Below are 19,172 nucleotides of genomic sequence, written 5' to 3'. Positions count from 1 at the left end.
AAATCTACCTCTAGCTGAGGAGCTACTGGTAGCTGATGGCTGCTAGTAAAGGAAATGTCAATTTTCTTTACAGATGTGGCCCCTGGTAGGTGGATCATGCTCTAGTTGATGGCCCTGCCCATGTATACAGGGACAGCACTAATTAGACTCAGATTTTTAAAAAAGACAAAAGGGAGGAAAGCAGGAATTTGGGAGAGAGTTCTCTAGGTGTATGTGTGTGTGTGTTGTGTGATAGGAATAAAATATATTGTATACGTGCATGATGTTCTCAATGAATAGATGAAAGGAAAAAGTATTATGTTCCAATTGAAATCCTTCCAAAATCCTTTGAATGCTGTCTAAAACATGCACAACATATGTAATGTAACTTAACCTTGATAAATCAAGATCATGTTTGGAATTGCCTGTCTTATATCTTGCTGTAATACGGAAAAACACTAAGTGACTGCTGAAGTATAAAGTGCTGTTTTCATGCCCTAAAATGCTTCCAAACAGTTAAGCACTTGAAATTACTTGTTGCATTCTGTGCATTTGTCCTCTGTACCTTCTAATCTGTACTTATAGTCTGTAGGCATAGAAACAAGGAAGCCAAATGTAATACTGTATAAAGAACAAGAGAGGAACTAGGTCCAAATCATCCTTGCCAAGCTGTACTGGGCTAGTCTCTGAAACCTGACCATATGTTCTCTATACAGTCAGTTCTACCTGATTTTCGAGTAAGAGTGGCCTGCCTCTTTATAGGAATTCAAATGATCATGGCATTTATGCTATATATAACTCTCAGAAACCTATATACTGTTTGACATTGAGAATCCCCTGCTTATCCTTCTCCCATTAAACAGTTTTTGAGATTAGGAGAAGATCTTGATTTCCTATGTCTATCCTTAAAAGATACTTAATGAGGGGCTGGAGAAATGGCTCAGTGGTTAGAAGTATACTAGGTATTCTTGCAGAGACCTGGATTCAGTCCCCAGCACCCAACATCCACGTGGTGGTCCATGACCATATTCAATTCCAGTTCCAGGGGATTCAGTGCTTTTTTTGCTGACCTATATAGGTACAAGGTGCACACATGATACACATACATACATACAGGCAAAACATTCATAAACAGAAAATAAAAATAAACAAGTTTAAAAATATGTTATGAAATAAATGCCTTCATACATGATTTTCTAAGTACTCCTGGAATAAACTCATGTGTAAATGTTCTCATAATTCCATTAGATGTTTTAATTCCAATAGGTATAGTAATTCATACACCATCTATTCTTCTTAACCCAGTAATAATTAACACATTCCCCAATTAAGTTACTTCAAAATGATGACCCAGCTAATTCTGCACTCATAACCCAACATGAGCATGGATTGCTGCCTATATTGTTTCAACACATTAAGAAAGAGGAGCACTTCTTAAAGTCTGTGGCTCCAATAAGAAATGATGAAGTGAAAAATTTTAAAGTATTAAAGAGCTGAAGGAGTTACTCGGTGGTTAAACTACTTGCTGCTCTTCTAAAGAACCAAGACCTTGGGTAGCTTACAACTGCCTTAAATCAATCCAGCTCCAGAGGATCTGATATCCTTTTCAAGTCTTTTGGGATACTGCACATGTGTGCATGCGTGCACACACACACGCGCGCGTGCGCACACACACACACATTAGTCAAAAGAAAAATAAATCTAAAATGAAAAGACAGTAATAATAAAAGATCTATACCAAGAGTGTTTTATTCCTAAGCTGAAAACTTTAATGTGACTTATCTTCCTTGTATACATGTGTACCCATCCCTCATGCTTAGACAGGAAGTATTACTGTAAATAAATTACTGTGGGAAAGTATTATCAAAAATAAATAGTAGAGTACTGGCAGTTTGAAGTACTATGCACACCTTGTGATTACACAAGAATTAGATATGTAGTTGCCCAGAAGAAACCTCAAAAGGGAGGCAGTGACATGTTAACAGAACTGGCCTCTGGTAAAGTTGTAGATAGCTTTAGTTTCCTCTGACTGACTCTAATTTCTCCAGCTCTTCAACAGTAAAAATGCAAGATTACACTCAGGGGAAGGCATTTGGCACTGTATGAAGACAGAACACTTGTGATTACTTCATGGCCTGTAGAGGTTACCAGGCCACCAGTAAGCAAGAATGTGGTCCCCTCAGGCTGCCTACATGAGTGTTTTTCTTTTCCTGAGTCAGGTAACAAACAGGACCAGAAGAGCCCATTGGAGTGGAGCCAAATGACAGGGTCATTATGTACCACAGGTGGCAAGTGAGGCCTCTGTGAGAGAGACAGACCCAGATGTGGAGGTGGCTAAACAGCGCTCCTCATGACAGAAGTGCTGGAAAGAACAGAGAGGACACGGGGCAGATGGAGCAGCTGCACTTGTGGAGGCAACAGTCTGAAGAAGCCACCTGCAAAGTCTGTAAGCCCAGAAGAGGGTCTGTGTGTGGCCTCGTACAGCATCAGGACATTTGGAATAGGAAGGCATGATCGCTGAGCATTTGAAACTAGAGAGAAAAACGGGCTGTAGAATGCTGGGGAGAGTCATGCCTTTGGGGGAGCTGTCTTCTCCAAGGGGCCATAGCATGTGCTCTCTGTAGCGCTCTCGTTCTCAGTAAGTAATGATGGCAGGGACCTAAGCAAAAATGACCTTCTGTAGTCTTCTCACAGTGCGCTCAGCACTAGCCTGAGCTCTCTCAGTGACTTATGCCCTATAGACTTCAGGGGGCAGGTATGGCTATTAGCTGGTTCATAGATAAGGAAAGTGACTTTTGGGAAAGTTTAGAAACATAACCAAGGGACCAATTAGAAGTAGCAAACTCCCCAGACTAATAGCCATCATCATAATGCCACAGCTCTCTCTCTCTCTCTCTCTCTCTCTCTCTCTCTCTCTCTCTCTCTCTCTCTCTCTCTCTCTGTATGTCTGTCTCTCTCTCTTGACTGCTTATTATCTTTATATAATTTCTGGTTCATGGGTTTTACACTCTCTCTCTGCCTTTGAAAACATCAATTGCATCCCTAGTACATCTTTTACCCTCCATGTCTGGGAGCAGAGGAAGCACAAAGAACAACCACTATCCCTGGGAAGCTAAGCCGAGACAATCCCCTGGCAGAACTCAGAAGAACTCCACCATCAGCCCACATGCATGCCTTCCAGCCACTGGCATGATATTAAAGAAAAGCAACAGGGAGTTCTGAACCATGTGCAAACAGATCGCTAAGAAACACACAAGTGAGTTCAAATTTTCCCCACCAACCTTACAACCCTGAACTACCTGAAACATTAGAAAGTTGAATAATAATAAAAGAGCATAAAACAAAGAAAAACTCAAAGGAATAAAGAAAAGGACGGGACAATGTGTCATTCTCTGGAACGCTAATTAATACTAGTCATCAGAAAAAAAAAACCTGGAGAGGGATCTAGGTCTTTGACTCAGTGTCTGTGCCCTGCTATGGTCACTGTCTATGCCTCAGTTTACCAATTGGATCATAGGCTGCTTGAGCTCAGATCTTCTCTGTGGGAGCTGAGAATAATATTAAATATGTTTTGTGTTTGGATAGTGCTTCTCCTGGGACGCTAAAGTGCCTTCTAGATTAATTTTTTAATTTATGTATTAATAATTCTCACAGCATTCTCCCTCCTTCTCAATTAGAATGATAATACCCATCTCTTCTGAGACAGGCAGGGGGTGCTGAGTGATGGACACGGAACAGACACTTAAATAAGGAAGCTGTAACATAACGCATAATTAAAGCTCTGAGACCAAATCTACCATAGGAGCTCTGGAGAGAGATGAGTGTCAGTGGCCAAAGAAACAAACTTGCTGTTCCTTCATTCTGAAGCATTCTTCTTTTTGTAACTGCAAATGATATGTTAAAAATATATTTTCAAGGCGAGAAAGAAGGTTTAAAGGGGTAAAGGGGCTTGCTGCTAAGCCTGGTGACCCAAGTTCAATTCCCTAGGATCCACCCAGTGGAAAGAAGAGAACCAACTCCATCTGACCCACACACACACACAAAATAAATGAATAAATAACAAATAAATAATTAATTAATTTAAAAACTTGCTGTTATTGTAGGCCTTCCTTCAGCAAGCTAAACTATGAAAGGTATATGTTCCTGAGGACAGCACAGTTTAGCTTCCTGGGTTCATCCCTGTATTTGGTCAGTTCCCACCTAATCAGGCTTCTCTGGCATTTGAAACACAGATTCTTTCATTCCAAAAGAGTGCCTGTCTGGGCATCAGAGTGTGAATTCTCAGGGAAAGAGAGAGAGTAAGCAGAGGCATTGAATATTGCGCAAACATTCTGGTTTCCTTCCATCCTTCCAAGAAATAGCTAAAACCAATGTTTAGCATAAAGGTCAGTCCTATGAATCCCAAAAGATAAACTTGTAAGGAGACTCTTGAAACCCAGTCTCAGAAATTGAATTCCATGGGGGAGTAAAACCCAGTTTTGGAGTAGCCAGTGATGCCTGTGAATGCTGTCTGACATTTCCCTTGCCAGAGAGATAGACATAGATATAAGTTTATAGATACAGATGTATAGATATAAGCTTAGATATATATAGATATAGATTGTGTGTGTGTGTGTGTGTGTGTGTGTGTGTGTGTGTGTGTGCTAGAGTTCTGCTGAGGGACATTCCTAGCTTGTTGTCTGTGTTCCTTGAAGATATATGCTTGGTGGGTTTTGTTTTTACTGGGGCCTTGGAATAAGTCAGTTCTCATTAACTACTCATTAAACACCGAATGAACAAATAGAAAGATGCCTTAAATACCCCTCCATAATCAAGGTAAAGATGTAATAAACTCTTTTATGAGTGCTCAGAAAAAAAAAAAAGAATCAGGGCGAGGGTGTAGCTTAGGGTAGAAAAATTGCCCAGCATTCAGGAGGATCTGGATTCAATTCCAGAACCATCAAGAGAAAACAGAAGAAAGAAATGACCAATATCATTCCATTCAGAATTCTTTCTTTTTCCTAAAATAAATAAATAAATAAAAAATAAAAACAAGAAGTTTTTGACTTGCCTACCACAAACTGCCTGGCATCCTCATTAAACATTCCAAAAAATACACTGCCTGGTTCTTTGGACCAGGAAGTTAACTGTGACCCTCCATCAATGTAGTTAATTGTGTCAAAACAGAGCAGCAGCAAGATCGATTTCCAAAATAACAGATTGGGGAGAAAGGGACTAAAATAAACATGGTGTACTTCAACTGCCTCTGGTTTTGTGGGTTTATTTATTTATTTATTTCGTGAGTTGTTTAAATAAACCTTCCCCAGTTCCCTTCCCAGGATGTAGATCTCAGGCCAGCTGGGCTTCACCAAACACTGAATTGCATCCTGACAGTCTGGGAGCTGGAGAAGCGCTGCTGAGCTAAAGTCCAACAGGGAGTCACAGGGCAGCTCACCCCTGGGTCCAAGCAACACTACGAGCATGTTCTCAGTGGTGCCCACCATATTCAGGCCAGAGGACTAAGGCTCCTGACTGGCCTGCCATTGGCTCTGTGCTCCTGCCTGTTTGCTTAGAAATTAATGTATAAGAAAAAGGAAGGCCTGGTGCATTTATAGAAAGGGTCAATTACTTATTCCCAAGCTTACAGTTTACAGGTAAATTCTGCTTGTGAAATGGGGAAAAGAAAGAAAAAAATAAACATTGTTAAAGGTCAAAACACTGACAGGGAATGAACTTGCCTGTCATCAAGAGGGTTTTCGGGTCCTTCAATGGTATAAAGTATATCAAAGCAGTAAGATATAGACTCCTCTAATATGCATGTGATAGAGTCCATATTTGCATATTGATGTACGGGTATTTACACAAAAAGTCAGTAATGTAGCGTTTTTCACGCCCCATTCAGAGTGAAAGATAAGTAGCCTCTACAGAAGTAGAACCTCTTTGAACACTGTGGCCCTACACCTGCTCTGGCTTGATGTCTTTCCAGGACACATTATGCACACCCTGCTGTTTTAAGCAGAATCCGTTTAAGTCTAGCTGCCAGCTCTTTCTTAGTGACTCAGAGCCGAGCCACCACACTTATGCTTATGAACAGTCAACAATATACTTGCCCAGTAATACGGTTCTGTCTGCTTTTTAGGCTTTTGAGTTCTGCCCTAGACATAAGGCTGTCCCTTCTGCTGTAACTGAGTCTACTCTGAACCACCTTGCTCTGCTCTGTTGCTTCTTAGCTGTACCTGGAGAAGCAGACAACATATTCTTTCTTTCTTTCTTTCTTCCTTTCTTTCTTCCTTCCTTTCTTTATTCCTCCCTCCCTCCCTTCCTCCCTCCCTCCCTTCCTCCCTCCCTCCCTCCCTCCCTTCCTTCCTTCCTTTCTCTTGGTCGGACTGTATCCTGAAATTCCATGGGGGTAACACTATTTTGACATATTTTACTAAATCGTGAGGTTCACTATATTATTAGAAGATGGCTCAGAACTCAGGTGGACTTGACTTCAAACCCAAGCTTTGCAAATAACCAGCTGGAAGGCCTTTGAAAAGTCATCTAACCCTCTGACTTTCAGTTTCATGTGGGAGACTGAGGTGGGGTGAGAATAACTACAAATAGCATAAATACCCACATCAATATCTCAGAAAGAGCTAGTTTTTCTGTCTTTAATCTTCACCATTTCCACTCGATTTCTGCTAAGGCATTTGTGTACATATTTATCATGCTACAACTATATCTAAACATCATATATTTTAATGAAAGCTGTCATATCTATTTACTAGTAATTGAAGCATTAACAAATAAAACAATTGCTAAGGAACGTTTGTTTGGAATGAATGAATAAATGAATGAATGAATGAATGACAAAGTAGGCAGAGTCATTCTCAAACATAGTATCACTGATTTTCGGGGCTTTGTGTTAGGAACTAGGAGGGGTTAACCTGGATTTTACAGGGATACCATCTTCAAGGGAGAGAGAAGATCCTTCATTTAAACCCTTAGACTATTTCTATCTTTTTAAAAAAGATACTAACTCTTTTAGAAATGATTCTCCATAAAAACTACTAGAGCTTGAAAACTGTTCTTCAAACTCACAGCCCAAGTTTAATGTAACTGATTCAGACAAATAAAATGCATAATTCTGTATCATGTATCTTCCATATAATAGGTAGTTAATACATTAAATCAATATAGAATTTGAGGAGGCAAAAATTTAGGAAAAATTAGGCAGCCATCAATTAGGTTGGAATGCATATGTTATCAACTTTGAATTAAAGCTGAATGGGCACAAGGAATACAACATGGCAGGGGTCAACACAGGAAGTTAGCCATGAGAGAAAACATCCGAGGAGATGCCAACCATTGCTTTCAGAACCCTGGCCGGGCAAGCAGCAACTAGGCATCACTGCAGACTAGACGAGAAGTTCAGATAGGCTTTGGGTGCAGATGTTGAAAAGAAGGTGCCCCAAGGTGGTCTGCATAAACCCCAGAATAAAGGCTAAGGGAGAGGGACCTGGTGGAAGTGGTAGGAGGAGGAAGTCTCAGCTCAGAGCAGCGGGGACACTTCAGAAAGTCCAGCACTAAAGGTCAGGAAAGGAGCACAGAGCCACACACATAGCCCTTTCCCTTCACAAATGCAGCATGGCTGTGGCCAGTGTGGATCCTCTTTGCTTAAACACATCACATCACCATGCTTACTGCTTTGTAGTTATGGGAGCCCACATTCACTCCTCCTGAACACACCATGAACTCACTGAAAATGCCAGCTTAAGTCTTTCTGTCAGTATCACATAATTATCAATAGAGAGGGGGAAATTGCAAGTGATTTGGTCATTAAAGATGAAAATATAGACTAAGGCACTTTTAAGAATAAAGTGAGCATGGATGTAACCATGTAACTATATTAGAATAGTCATTAGACCATTCCTATCTTTTTTTTAATATGCTAGCTCATTTAGAAATGATTCCCCATAAAATTACTTGAGCTTGAAAGTTGTTCTTCAAAGTCCTGAGGAGCTGTTGGTCATGAGTGGGTAGTTGCTGGGGGAGGGAGACTCATTCTTTATTGAAAATTTGGTCACTGATAGAGTTCCCATGCTCCAGTGCATGGCGCCACAACCATACACATATGACCAGCACTAACTAGACTTAGTGGGTTATAAGAACAAAAGAGACATGAAGCTGGGAGAGGACATTTTAGGGAAGATATATAGGGAGTTGGGAGATGCATGTGGACATTATCATATTTCATTGTATACATGCATAAGTGTTTCTCAAAGGTAAGAAAAATAAATCATATTCAAAGTAACAGACTTAGAAGGAGCTTAAAATTTTTTCCAGCATATTCTGCATGTTCAGTGGGTCTATGCTAAGGAAATACAGATTTTTGAAGCAAAAATAGAGAAGTTAGATGGCTACCAGTTATTTCAAATCTATACATTAAATCAGCTTTAAATTTTATCTGTATATCAGACCTTAATATATATATATATATATAGCATAAATGGATACGACTGTTTACATTTAACCATATATTCACCTATATATACTATAATATGAAATTTAAAAGAGGTAGTAACTGAGCTATTGTTTTTCCAATATATCTTCATTTCTTTTTCAATTTAATTGAATTTCTTTCATGTACAATGTGATATGGGTAAGCAGCAGGGTGCCGAGACGAAGTGCACACAGTTTGGAAAGGTTGGTGCTCTTATGAAAGTATATTCAAAGACTGTAGGGAAATTATGAGAAAATGAGATATGAGCTGAATGAGTGTGAAGCTGGGTGTAACCCTAGCGCCGAGACGCTAACATGTTCCGGAGACAAGTCCTATTCCCACTCTGGAGCCTTCTCTTCATCTAAAAGTAAAAAGGCTGTGCTTGTGCCTGTGCTACATTCCTGAAGGCTCTGTGACTCTGCATGAAGTCCAGTAAAATTTAAGAGTGAACAAAGTGTCCTGGGAAACTTGCTGTGAGCTATGTACATGTGTCATTGCCATCCATTCCTGAATATTCGTCACCAGAAACAAATGCTGTTTCTGTTTTTATGGCAGCTACTCCTCTCTGCTTTGCATACAGAGGAGACAAGTCAATATAGACAGGTAGAAGGTATTAAATCCTCCATTTCCAGTTTGAGGTTTCAAGTTGTAGAATTGCTTTCCAGGTCCTGCAAGCTGCCATGTACCCAACTATATTCACCCCAAGGTTTACCCCAGCAGCCTCCTCTGACTTCATCTTCAGGAACTAGGTTCACACAATACCCTTGCTTTGGCTGAAGAGGAGAGAATGGACCCCTATGTAAGGCTGATGGGTTTGTACAGCTACTCCCTTTTGTTGGCTTCTCCAGTCTGAGCTGAGGGTACCACCAATCTTTAAATAGAGCAGTCCTACAAAATCACACAGCGTCTAATGCCAAGTGCATACTGAATAAAACCAGATGCAGTGTATGGAAGTCTGTTCAAGGCCTTGCAGCATTAAGGAACGATGGCTCTAAGCATTCCTGGCCTAATCTGGATAATACTATGCAAATATTTCAGGCGATTTTCTCACATCTTTACTGACCCCATCACTTTCACCATTGAATTTCATAACTTGGCTTCATTAGCATAAAATCAAAATGCATGTCAGCCCTTACAATATCTTTTCTGTAAGGTGATCCCTAAGAACAAGGGTTCTGCAGCTACAGAAATTTGTGACATGTTAAACACTGAATCCTAGGGATTCAGGGCATGATGGGGGCCTTAAAAGTTATACAAGGATAAGTTGAATGTGTTTTGTTCAATATTTACCATAGTTAATGGAGTAAAAAGAATTTCATTCTCTCATCTGGCATGGGACATCTATTAATCTCCCTAAAAACCAACACTCCATGTGACTCTCTGGAAGGTGCTGTCGTATATACTTCCTGTTTGTAGCAAATACTATAGCCTAAGAACTTGAACGTGAAAAAGAGCTAACTGGGGATGCAATAGGGAGAACCAGTTCTGTGACTAATAAAATTATTTTGGTGATGTTCTAAGAATGCTTTTGCAGGTGGCCTTGGTATTTGTCTACTGCCAGGTGTGGTCCAAAGGAAAGAACAAAGAGTCTTCTACCCACCTCTCTGCCCACTTCAGACTCTGGTGGGGGTGGGAATTCTGGGGAAAATATTCTAGAGAAAAGGTACTGTATGATTGATTTTAAAGAAAATGCAGCCTAGATGCTTCATTTCCAGATGGGAAAACTGAGGCCCAGTCACCACCACTGAATAATAACTCTCTATTTTTTGAGCAACAAGACTAGAGTAACTGCCCAGTCTTGCCTTTTTTGCCCACCACTGACCCTATAATCTATACCATTGCCTAGATTATATTCTGCTGCTTCCCCAATCTCAATATTACACTTTTTTTTAAAAAGGCCAATTAAATACCATAGTATGCATCCTCTTTGCTATTTCTGCGATTAAATAAAAGGATTGTGAAAGCCTAAAATATCTACCACAGAGCCATCCAAAAATAATTGGAACTTGATTGGTTTTCTGAACTATCTCCCTCTGACTCTTCTACTCCCTGTCTTCTAGAACCTTTCCATGAATTGCAAGCCACAAATTTAATACTAGATTATATAAATGTTATGCAACTCTCTAATTTGTTTCATGGGAGCAAGTTGTCTTTCCAAGTAAAACACCAGATCCCACAAAAGGCTGACTTTAATTGCCCAGGGTACCTATCCCAGTGTTAGACAACCACCAGGCAAGCCAATTTCTAAACAATGAGTTTAGAAATTGAAGGAATTCAGAAGAGATACTGAAATGATGATGAGCTGTACGAAACAGTAGCCCAAGCCCCTCCATGCTTCACATGCCACGTGGGTGGTAAAGCAAAACAACCAAGCACATTTCTGGTCAAGAAAAGAAAAAAAAAAAAACCTCACCCACATTCAGCATTAGCTCTCATCAACCCTGGTGGTTTTCCTCCACTTATATATAAAACAGCACTATGTATTTTCTTCAAAGTAATTGGGGGTAAGACACAGTGAAGACCTTAAGAATATCAGTAAAATAATTGACTGAAAAGAAGGATAGGGGAGATGGCAAGAAACATCCAAAAAGGAAAAAGGATGGAGTGGAGGGAATCCTGTGAGGGTGAGTGCACAAGAAAGCAGGGCCCACCTCTCCCCCTTCTAAGCCTCAGGGGACAGAGGGAGCTAAGCTCAACTACTCATTTGCAAAAGATGGTAGATGAGCACACCTTTGAGGGTAAATTAAGCTGGTCCTATTTTCTCTGCCTTTTTTTTAATTCTTCAGCTAAAAAAAGACTGCACATTATAGCATCAACTGCTAATCTACACTACTATCTGCTTGTCCTGGTGCACCAGCCTTCAATGCTCTGGGCTAAGGAATTGGGGAGATGGAGAAATGATTTAAAAAAATAAAATAGCCTACTTCAGATTACACCTTACATCTTACAAATGGTGTGCCCATCAATCACATGGTTATGGATAAAGACATTGGATAAATAGGGACCTAATTCTAGAGCAGAGGCCATAACAGGTTAATTGTCTTGCTCCTTGACTATAGCATGTGTCTTTTCCCTCATGAGGACAAAGTCTCCTTAGAACTTAGTGACTCCAACCAAAACACATAACTGAAAGATGAAGGGTTTCGCTTTTCCATCTCTGAGACTTTACATGCCACTGCCACAGACTGGTAAAGATGGTGGTACTGGTAGAACTCCCCTGGCATGGGTTGGTGCTAGCAAGGCTGGGCACAGCACCCTAATCTCGGGGGTTAAGATCTCCAGATGGAGACCATGATCCAGGTTAAAGCAGGATGGATGGTGAGCCCCACAAGTGAACCTGTGAGTTCAAGTCTACCTCTAACATGGGAAAACTTGGTATCGAACCAACTTATAACATTCCCTGAGCTCCTGCTCCAGTCCCTGAAAGAGAGCTGCAGCACTGTGCATAGTGATCCCCAGGCTTGCCTGACAGCCATCACACACACTTGGCATACTGTCTGTCTGGAAGCAAGGGCTCCAAGAATGCCAGCTATTTACACTGCGTTTTCCTAGAGCCTGTTCTTGGATACTGGATCTTAAATACAATGTTGTGCTGTGATCCTATCCAACCCAAACCTTGACAAATGGCTTTGAACTTGACTGGTAATTTATTTTTCTCCATCAAGAACAAAAGATGGTCACATAATTTCATTTTTGTTGTATTTGCTCTTCTTTAAATTTTACAGTTAACCACTGCAACTCTGCTACTGCATTGCCCAGCTTACTCTCCCCATTTCCCCCATGCTCTTCCACTTCCTGTTCCCTTGCTCAAGATTACATTTGTCCTTGTTAAGAAGACATCCATGTCTCTACGATTACACTATATGCATCAGATCTAATGTCTGGCACTATCTGACTATGTGACCTTGTTAATTCTACAAGGACATCTACTAAATTCTCTTAGAAGTCACAATGTGAGTTTCTACCAAGACAGAACACCTAATTTAGGATATAACTCCCTAGGACACTTTGGAAAAGGAGAAGAGCAAAGAACCAGCAGATACTCTGATGCTCTCCTCCTAGAGGCCACCTCAACTATGAGCAATGTGTGACAATGGTATTAGGGACCCAGAATTAGGAAAAGAATAGATGTACAGTTCCTGTGGCCTCTGCTTTCCATACCTTCCCTGTAGGTCATTATATGGAAATGGGCCTTGACGAGCCTAAGGTAGATGATATTAACCTTGGTTATCTTTTCACCAACAAGGATGGGAGAATAGAGAAGGTGAGATGCACTGCCTTTTCAAAGTAGTGGCAAGTTGGGGCACAAATATGAGTTCCTGGTATAACCTTTCCTGCCCTCCAGTAGAGCCTGCTTGGGCTGTAACAGGCACATGTTTCTTTAAACTGTCTTGGATTAGTCCATGAGACTGGTTGTCCATTCTGATTTCCATCCCAGTCCCCATCTGGCTGCCATGACACAGCAAGGGACCACCTTAGATTTATTCTTCCCCACTCCCCTGTTCCCTGATAAGCAACAGAAAGAGTGACAGAAAGCTTGAAGATGTGGCTCCCAACACCTGGGAAAGACTGTTCTCATAGAGGCCACTCTTCACACTGAAGACACCAGGTAGCCATGAGGATGATCCTTTTCATGTGTACCCTGATGCTTCCAGTGAGAAATGGAGGACAGCTGGCACAAGACATTTAGTGCACTTGTTCTAGCTTAGATAACAGTTGGAAGGACTGATAAGCCTGGTTCAGATTCAGCTTCCTAAGAGCTTTAATGCTCTGGCCAGGGTGTGAGGCAACCAAGGCTATAGCAGCATGCTGGCAGGAATGACTGGCATGTGGGGCTGGTGGTTGCTGGTGCAAAGAGTGTGTGAGGAGCTTTAAAATGGACAAAATCCACTTTGGTTGTGTTAGTCAGGAACACATGCCCTCTACTGTCACAGCCAACTCCCAGCTGATTCCTGCAGCCCCTAAAAGAAGGAAACAAAGGTTTCCAGACAATCTAAATGGTGACACCCTGCTACGACATGTAGGATCGGAAGTCACAAAGCTTGGTGTCCACTCCAAGGCTCTCACTTCTTTGTGTGGCTACATACACATTGGACCTCCTGAGGACTCTGGGTTGCTAGCAACTCTTACTCCAATGGCCATTTATCTCTAAGGCTCAAGGTGCTTATCAAGAAGGTTACAACTAAGAGTTTGTTGCTGGTAGTACAGAGAGAAGGGTGGACAGTCTCTCAAATGCTGAGTACATGCCCTAGATCCCAAGACTCCAAAAAGTCGATCAAGTAGTACTACTTGGAAAGCAAGTGGGGTTTTATTTTGTACTTTGAGGTAAATGAAGACTTTGAATGTTCTGGCTAAGACACCTGGGCTCCAAATTCAGATAACAAGCTGTCTATTGTGGCCTCCCTGAAATGTTCTGAGATCTTAAATAAATAAATGCTAGTTATTTGCCAGACATATCAGTCAGGTCCTATCCCCATACTGAAAGCACTGCATACAGAACAGTCATGGTCACATGCAGGGAGTCACACTATAAAACTGTGTGCTCTTACTGTGGAAAAACCTTAGGTTCTTCAGGGTCCCCTAGTGACTCACTCTGACTGAGAGACTCTAAGTAAGTCAAGGACTCCCTACATTATGACTGTCACCTGAATAGTAGACTCTGAAGTTCAAGCCATAGTAGATTCTGTCTATAGAATATCATACATAATTGACTTGCTAAGGTTTGAATGTCTTTCCACTTCCCATTACACAACAGGACCATCACACTTATAAGAAGTCCAAGAAGACAAACCACCAAACAGACAGCTCTGTTCATGCTCATGGGTTAGATGGAAATTATTCCAACTGCAAGTATTGCCTCCTGAGAAACTCAGTTCAGCTTTCCTAGTTTCCAAAGTTCTGTAGACTGGAGGTAGGCCACCCAGAGTGGTACCACTAAATCCTACACATTTTATTAGAAATTCAAGTATAGACAGTGTCTTCAACTAGACCAAGCTATTAGATATTAATGTTCAGACAACACCTACCTCACTCCAGACCAGCATGGTACCGAATATGACCTGTAACCCATCAAAGAAATTGTCCCCTATGATGATCACAGTCGCGCCTCCCGTCGTCCATCCTTCACTCGGGCTGATGGCTTTGATACAGGGAGTAGCTGCTTTTCAACACACATGAAAAAGAGAAGGAGTCTGCTGTTAGAACCAAACTTTAATGATGGAAGACTTGAGAAAAAGAAAAAAAAATCTTTTATCTTTTCGCTAACAGAAAGCCCCTCAAGACCTTAACATTTCCTAGCCACATCAGGACCAGAAACCCAGGGAGCAACTTTAGTTCTTAAAGGCATCTTTTCATTGCTTCTATTGGGATGCATATATTTCACCCATCTCTTTATTCATTTTGAATGCTTGTGAAATTTAACGCAGAAGACAAATTGAATTTATCAAACGCTAGAGATCCCAATGCTGTGGAAGCTTTATAGAATTGTTTCAAGGTTGAATATATTTGGTGAAGTGAAAAATGTCTACATTCTTAGGTGAACATTCCTGCCCAATAGGAGGTGGCTAACAAGGCAAGCAGGAGGCTGGAGCAGGAAGAATTCTTTCTCCATGTTTTTCTCTCTGTAACATTAATACAACACCATTCCTCGTTTAAAATCATTACAAATTTTTTTCAAATACATGTCGTGGGTCCCATTTTATAGATTCAAAGTCACGGGTTACTTGGGGTAAATTATGCAAACAAATAGCAGTAGTCCTGCTGAACCACAGACTGTCTTCATGGCCTTGGCTCTGTTGTGTTTCCAGGACATAGAAATGTAAGGACTGGTATCTTTTTCCATTGCAAATGGCCTTCATTTGCAAAGGCTGTGACTGTAAGCACAAGTTAGGCGGCTTTCCTAGTAATTCTGGGCAGAATTACTAAAAATACATGGAGTGGTAGGATTATGACTTTGAAACCTCTCTGAAGGCAGCTTGATGCCACAAAGGATCTTTGCCATCAGTGCCATGCTGTTGCCCTTATGATACTCATTATTACTTTCACAACAGCACCACAGCAAACTGCCATGCAAGAAGAGAGAGTGAGACTATCCATCCTCTTCAAAGAAAATTAAGTATTCAAGACTGACTTCCCAAGCACTGATGCCAAGGAGAACACCAGTTAATTTTAAATGTGAGTGGGAAGTACTGAAAAAATAATAATAATTAGTATTGGACTTTGTCAAATTTGGCAAGGTCTCATGTTTTAGCTTTTGCAATGAGCAAAGAAAACATTAAGTTAATCCCAGTGGGACCAGTGTTCACGTGCCACCACACAAACAAGTAGGATGGTGTTGGTTCCGATTCAAATTAATCCTCAAAACCTTGCACAGAGAAGTTTGAAAACATCCAAACCAAACATTTGGCGTTGGCTGAACTCACAGGAACACATCTGCAGCTGAAACGGGGCAGCTTGGGTATTTACTTTCCTGCATTTTATCCCCAAACAAAGCAATTAATCAAGAAAATATAAAGGATCCATGGCTGGACTTTATTCTTGTCCAATTTTTGACCTAAACAGGGTGGAGCATAAGTGTCTCAAGGGCACAGAACTTTTTCTTATGCAAAAGCTTTCTTGAAAACTAAAATGTTGATACACATAGTTATAGACTTCTGTAGCAATGACATTATACAATGTAAGATTTCAAGCTGTTTATAAAATATGTAAGTTAATTTAACTGTGAAAAATTCATAAAACATAACCATTTTTGAAAACATTTTGTTAATATCACCAGATCTCATTTTGTTGATTTATAACTCAATATATCCAGGTGCTAGGGTCACATGCAAAAGGTGTTGTTTTCTCTCTAGATGTCTTGGAAAAATATTCAATATTGGCTTAGATGAGCTGGGTAGAGAATCCTATCTAATTACAAAGCATGAACTCCAGTAGTGTCATTAAATGCTGAGGCTATGTTTGCCCATGCAGATTTCAAAACGGTCTTCATGTTAGCATCTATTAGCTTTGGGGTTTCTGTTTTTATTTTTTTATGATGCAGACATAATTGTTTAGACAAACAAAGTCTCTTCCAAACTCCTTACCATAGCATAAAATTACATGGAAGGGCATGTTTGAGCATTTAAGAGAAATCTGGGGAGAACTTATATGGTCAAGACCTGTTGAGTTTACACTCGATTCCTTTCCTTGTTTATCCTCTTGTTATTTACAAAGTATAAACGCGTGTGTGCATATGTGTACGTGTTTGTGTACATTTGCATGAATGTGTGTGTAGGGAGTAGATGTATGTGAATGTATGGGTGGTTGGGGTTTGGAGGTGAGCTATATGCACACACACACACACACACACACACACACACACACACACACAGAAACACCTGAACTTAAGGAAAGTGATAATGTTTTCAAATACTAGGAGAAACTGATCAGAAGCCAACCTACAGGTCAACTAGCCGGAGGAGAAGAAGAGAGCGCAGGACCCTAAAGGAGTGAGGAATCAATGGAATACTGTCTTCCTGCATTCAGGAGGGAGAACCCTGAGGGAAGTAGAGAATAAGGAGATAGCAAGAATTCGAACTAATGAAAAGTGTTCCAGCTAATTTGAAAAATTGTATAATAAGCCTTTATGTGTATGAGTATTTGTGTGTATGTATGATTCCAGGTGACATGTGCCCAGGTGTTCTAGACAAAGGTCTAGAAGACAGGACGCCTATCAGTTATCCACAGTGGCTCCTTATGAAAAGGGGATATGACTGGACTGGGTTTGACAGGAAAAATGGCTATTAATTTTAACTCTATTAAGGTTTATATGGCTTGAAGCTTTTCCACTGAGCATATATTAAGGTAATATATGAGTAAAAAATTCAGTGAAGAAGGACATGTGGAGACATCTGTACTTTCTAGAGCAAATCAATGCTAAAAAGAACTGAGCCAAGCACCTAGCATCAACTGGGATTCTTAGGATCCCTGGGTCTCGCCTCCCCCTCCGTCCCATTGGTAGGCTGTCTAAGGGTGCTGCAGAACCTTGGAAGTGGCTAGGGCCTCACTTTCATTGATGCCATCTCCTCACAAGATCTGGGAAAGATTGCTGTTTTAGCAGTCACACTGGCTGGATTTAGAAGAATATGAGAGTGAAGAGATTTTCAGGAGTTCCATAATGAGCTGAGATAATCAATAGCATTCTTTCACAAAACAAAACAAACAAAAAAACCATTACGGTTTGGGAAGTGAAGGGGCAGATTTGAAAGTAAGGATGCTTTTTTCTTTTCAAAGCAGGAAATTCATGGTTTAATTAATGAAAGACTCCTTCCCATCAGCATATTTTCACATTCCGTCCACAAGGGCAACAGACCCATTTCTGGTTCTAAATTTCATTAAAAATAAAAGTTTTCCCTCTTCTTCTTCTTTAATGCTTCTCCCACCCCTCACCAGCCACCAAAGCAGAGATTTTCCTTCCTTCAAACTGTGACAATAACATGATTACCCCACCAGTTTAGCATAATGGCTCTGAAATGCTCCTGGCACGTTGCAGAATTAAAGTGGGAATTATTAGGTAGCGCCTCTTTGTTATAATGATCACTCCACAAATAAAAGCTCTTCTCCCCAAGGTACTGCAAGGCACAAAATGCTAATTCTGAAGATTATGTGTGCGCTTTTATTAAATATTACTATGCCCTCCCTGTTTGAGGGCTTCTCTGCTCTGATTGTTTTATGAGGACCATGTTAATGTCATTCCGTCTTGCTAGCAGCAGGCACACATTTTAGCGTTTGTATGAGAGTTGATCAAAGGCCACGTGCTGGGGGAATTGCTGAGAAAACACGGACAAGCGATAAAAATCTAACAGATTAATTGGTTTAAATTTCATTTCAGGGTGTTGAACTTTGGCTTGGGACTTTAATGCTACACCGTGAGTCAGGGCCTAATTACCAGATTTCCAATTTGCTTTTGAACAATGGCTGCTGTGAGAAGAAAAAGGAAGCGAAGAATTAAAAAAAAAATAGGAGAGAGAGAAATCATTCGGCCTCCAGTACATATTTAACAACTAACGTGCGAGCAGACAATTGCACTGGGGACATTTCTGATCACCTCTTCCACCTCCAGAACATATATATTTTCTTCAAATCACCTCGGAAGGCAGAAGAAATCACAAACGCCCTCAGTGGTTTTAAACTGTCTGGATTATAGAACCAGTGCTACATGATTCTAGCGCCCGCCGGCCTGCTTGCACCAGGAGCACCAGGCTCTTGATTAGCAAGGTGAATTTACAAGCTCGGCCTCCAATAGAAATGACCTATTTCATTGATAGAAAGCCAGGGTCTGGAGAGCCGTGTTTACCTCGGGGTTTATTGGTGGCCTTGGGAATAAGGGTTAATTGAGCTCAGAGGTGCCTTCCCATTGAGGTGAATTAGTGGTGTGTGTGTCGATCAGCAGGGTCCTGGGGCTGCTCATGCTTTTGCCTCTGAGATCTCTTTGTGCTCTGATCGATGTCTCACTTATTCAGGGTAGCCATAAAGATGACCCAGGTTCAAGGTTTATCATATCTCATTTCCAAAATGAGGGTCTGGCCACTGTTGTTGCCCCTCTGACAGAGGCCTCAGGAGAGATGTGCTATTTGCCTCCATTCCCTCCTTTTCTGTCTTTAAATATCCTGGGCATACAATACGCTATCAATTGGCAAAATGTACAATTTTAGGAGGTCCTGAGTCATGGTCTGTATCTCAAGATGGCAGT

General features: G+C 40.9%; 1 protein-coding gene across 6 annotated transcripts in view; it reads right to left on the bottom strand.

Moving 5' to 3' along the window:
- Positions 1–19,172, bottom strand: part of Ebf1 (EBF transcription factor 1) — a 385,469-nt gene that overhangs the window by 83,409 nt on the left and 282,888 nt on the right. For 3 of the 6 annotated variants that reach the window (XM_040748482.1, XM_040748484.1, XM_040748486.1), the window contains exon 9: positions 14,470–14,603. In XM_040748482.1, coding sequence (XP_040604416.1) covers positions 14,470–14,603 — 134 coding nt within the window. The remainder of the gene's footprint in view (positions 1–14,469; positions 14,604–19,172) is intronic. The other 3 variants (XM_040748483.1, XM_040748485.1, XM_040748487.1) reach the window with 1 other exon arrangement.

This window comes from Mesocricetus auratus, unplaced genomic scaffold (genome assembly GCF_017639785.1).
Source record: "Mesocricetus auratus isolate SY011 unplaced genomic scaffold, BCM_Maur_2.0 Super-Scaffold_100007, whole genome shotgun sequence".
Lineage (NCBI taxonomy): Eukaryota > Metazoa > Chordata > Mammalia > Rodentia > Cricetidae > Mesocricetus > Mesocricetus auratus.
This window is presented reverse-complemented; position numbering and strand designations above follow the sequence as displayed.